The 3,395-nt window shown below is 36.0% G+C and overlaps 1 protein-coding gene across 5 annotated transcripts in view; it reads left to right on the top strand.

Annotated features, from left to right (window-relative positions):
* Positions 1 to 3,067, top strand: part of LOC118802288 (cGMP-dependent 3',5'-cyclic phosphodiesterase) — a 259,355-nt gene extending 256,288 nt beyond the window's left edge. For all 5 annotated transcript variants that reach the window (XM_036562782.1, XM_036562785.1, XM_036562781.1 and 2 more), the window contains one exon: positions 1,841 to 3,067. In XM_036562782.1, the coding sequence (XP_036418675.1) occupies positions 1,841 to 2,075 (235 nt within the window). In that variant the 3' untranslated portion in view covers positions 2,076 to 3,067. The remainder of the gene's footprint in view (positions 1 to 1,840) is intronic.
* Positions 3,068 to 3,395: the final 328 nt, after the last annotated feature.

Raw genomic sequence — 3,395 nt, 5'->3', positions numbered from 1 at the left:
AGTTTGACGAAGGATCGATTAGATAAACCAGGTATTGGATGTTAACTGTAAATCCTCGAGGAGAGTTTTGGAAATGGATAAGCAAAAACGCTTATAACACAAATGAAATGTACTGTTTATTTGTATTTATTCTAATATGTGTTTTTAATCAAATGAACTCTTACTGTCCACATAAACAGCTTTATAAAATGATCTCAGACTTTTGCACAGTGCTGTATTTTCAACTACTCAATTGTTTGCTAATTATTTATTGCTGAATTATTTGCTAATATTGACATAAAAATTAAAAAGTGCTCAAATGTTTCATTGCAATAATTTCCACTGATATTATAGATTAGGTCAGCCCCGTCCAAAGTCCGGCCCCAGGGCCAAATGCGGCCCACAGGCAGATTTTAATTGGGCCCCACCTTCTGTTTTATGGTGTATTATAAGTGGCTCACCAGCCAGTATGTTGCAGTTCTTCCTTTCACCTGATGGTGGCAGCTGACCAGACCTGCAGCTTCATTTCCTGAACTATATTTAGTCAAGACTACAGACATAAAGCTCAAACTAAACACTGAGAACTGGCGAGCTTGGGGAGTTGGAAAACTTCTTATCAGAGCAAATTCAGTAGTTCAGTAAATATTAACCCTTTAAGGTTGAACAACAACGTGGCGCTGCGTTTATTTGATATGTAAAGAACGTCACCGAACAAAACCAAAAATCTATAGAATTTTGTTTAGTTTGTCTCACAAAGTATATTTTTCAACAAGTAAACACTTGAATAGGAACATGATTAATACATCAGACATGTTTCTTGTTACTCTTAAACAATTTAGTTGTTTATTATAAGCGCTTATGGATCCAAACTGTTCTGAATGAACAATCCAACAATAAAAGAAGCCTAATGCATTTTTATACAGTGATAGGAAACACAGTAGCTCACAGAAGGCTTGGTTTCTATGCACTGCTCCTTTGAACTTAATATTTTGAATACCCTCGGGTATTTTGACACAGTATGATCTGGCTCTCTTTGAAAAAAGTTTGGATACCCCGGGATTAGGTTATTGGATTTTATATCTGTTAAAATGAATTATTAATAATTAAAAGAAACAGTAAAATGACCTTGCCACACTATACAATTATTGTTATTACATAAAAATGTTTTAAAAAATGTCATGCCACAATAAAGCGCTGAAGTTGTTTTGCTGTATTATAAAAAATTGTGACAAACAATAAAAAATAAAGTGCTGAAATATGTCTTGCCACAATTAAACTGCTGTCTCTTGTTTAAAAGATAACTGAAAACAGCCACAAGTTAGCAGATTTCGTAACTTTTTTAAGAAAGTGCTCAAATTGGCCTCGTTAAATTACAATTGTTATTGATAAAATTGCTATTGAATCAGATTTTGTCACTCTTGTTAAATATGTATATTTTAAAGAAGTGCTCAAATTTGCCTTGGAACAACATACAGATATTAATTCGTAGCAACTGTTAGAAAATAAATAAATAATAAAATAATATTGAAATTACATTATTGTTATTCTTATTAACAAAAAATATTTCTAAAAATGCTGAAATGCTGGTCAATTATTCTCATTATATTAGATTTCAGCATCATTACAATAAGAAAAAAGCACCTTGCCCCTGTATTTATTTAGTATTATACTACAATTCTGTAAAAAGATAAAAAAATAAGAATATTTTTCAAACATTCTTGCTACAATATACTGTTAGCAAATTTGATGATTTTTTAAAAGTGTTGGAATATACAAACATTGCTGCTATTATTATTATTATTATTATTATTATTATTACTATTATGTCATAACTCTTGGCTCTGAATTCTCTCTCCTCTAGGCTACTGCATGAGGTTTTCCCAAGGTCGACTGAGCTTTACGAACGCGTGGCGGCCAATCGCGAGCAGTGGTCCAAAGTCTCACACAAGTTCACGATCCGCGGCCTGCCCAGCAACAACTCCCTGGACTTCCTGGACGAGGAGTACGAGCTGATGCAGGCTCAGGGCGCGTTCGGGGACGACAGCCACCGCATGAACGGCTGCCTGGAGGACGACTGCGGCAAGAGAGACCAGTGACGCCAGAGGTCCTCCTGCTGACCGCTGAGATCAAAAATGGGAAAAAAAAACCAACAAAAAAATTGAAACGTCAACGGTTCCACACCGATGATTCGCTCTAGAAAAAGGTAGAACCTTTTCGCCGTCGCCGTGGAGCGCAGGGCGACGTAGAGTTAAGACACTGGAGCTTGTGGGCGGGACTGATATGCTGCAGCTAATGATGTCATTTCCAGCCATTCAAAGCATTTGTTTGAAAAAAAAAAGACATTTCACTTGCGAGTCCTCGAGTGGTCGGTGTCGTCTCATGTTTTCGTAAAAAAACAAAAACATTTCCGAATGTTCCGTAAACATCGACTTCATTTTGATAGCTGAACAAAGCCTCATGCGTTGTTTAATTTTATATACTGTCCTACTGTAAACGTCATCAGTCGCCTCTAAATATTCACATACAGTGTATAGAAGTGGATTTTAGTTTTTAAAAAAATATATTTATAAATATTAGGACATTTTTTCTTTCTATATAGAGATGTAAGTGTTGCTAGCTAGCTGGTCAGTTTTACATGCAAACAGTTTTTTTTGCAACCACAGTCCAAATTTTAAGACAATCAAACCATAGGAGCCCAAAATATGCCCTCATGATATATTGTCTACATCATAACCAAACAAATTCAGCCATGAATGAAGCTACTTTGATTTAGAAACATAGGCTAGGCTAATATTATTAGCTTAAATTTGCTTATTAGCGTCAACTTTAAATGCATCGTACATTATACATAGAACGAGTATCTTTTTTTGGAAGTGCCACATTTTCGATTCTTTTTATTTATTTGTTTGTTTATTTGTGTGTGCATTTTCATGATAGCTTCAGCTCCTGGGTCAGTTGCAACAAACATCAAAGGTAAGCTGTGAAAAAGTAATCGCCCCCTATTTTTGCATATTTGTCACAATAAACGTTGTGACATGAGAACATGAGGAAACACAAAACTCAGTTTCTGAACGATCATTTCATTTATTGAAGGAAAAACATTTTCACACCTATGTGAAAAAGTAAATGCCCCCCAAACTGCAACCAAACGCGTCCTGTAACTGGAGATCTGTTGCTCCAATTGTTGTGGAGGAATTTTGGCCACAAAATTGCTTTGTTTCAGCCACATCAGAGGGCTTTTGAGCATGAACTGCCCATTTAAGGTCCTGCCAGCAGCATCTCAATAGGGTGGACTTTGATCAGGCCACTCCAAAACCTTCATTCTTTAGATCAAGGAATGATGACCAGACATTCTCCTGCAGGATTTTCTTTTTTTCCATGGTTCTATGTCAAGTCATGGCAAGTCACCCAAGGCA

This window comes from Colossoma macropomum, unplaced genomic scaffold (genome assembly GCF_904425465.1).
Source record: "Colossoma macropomum unplaced genomic scaffold, Colossoma_macropomum, whole genome shotgun sequence".
NCBI classification, from domain to species: domain Eukaryota; kingdom Metazoa; phylum Chordata; class Actinopteri; order Characiformes; family Serrasalmidae; genus Colossoma; species Colossoma macropomum.
This window is presented reverse-complemented; position numbering and strand designations above follow the sequence as displayed.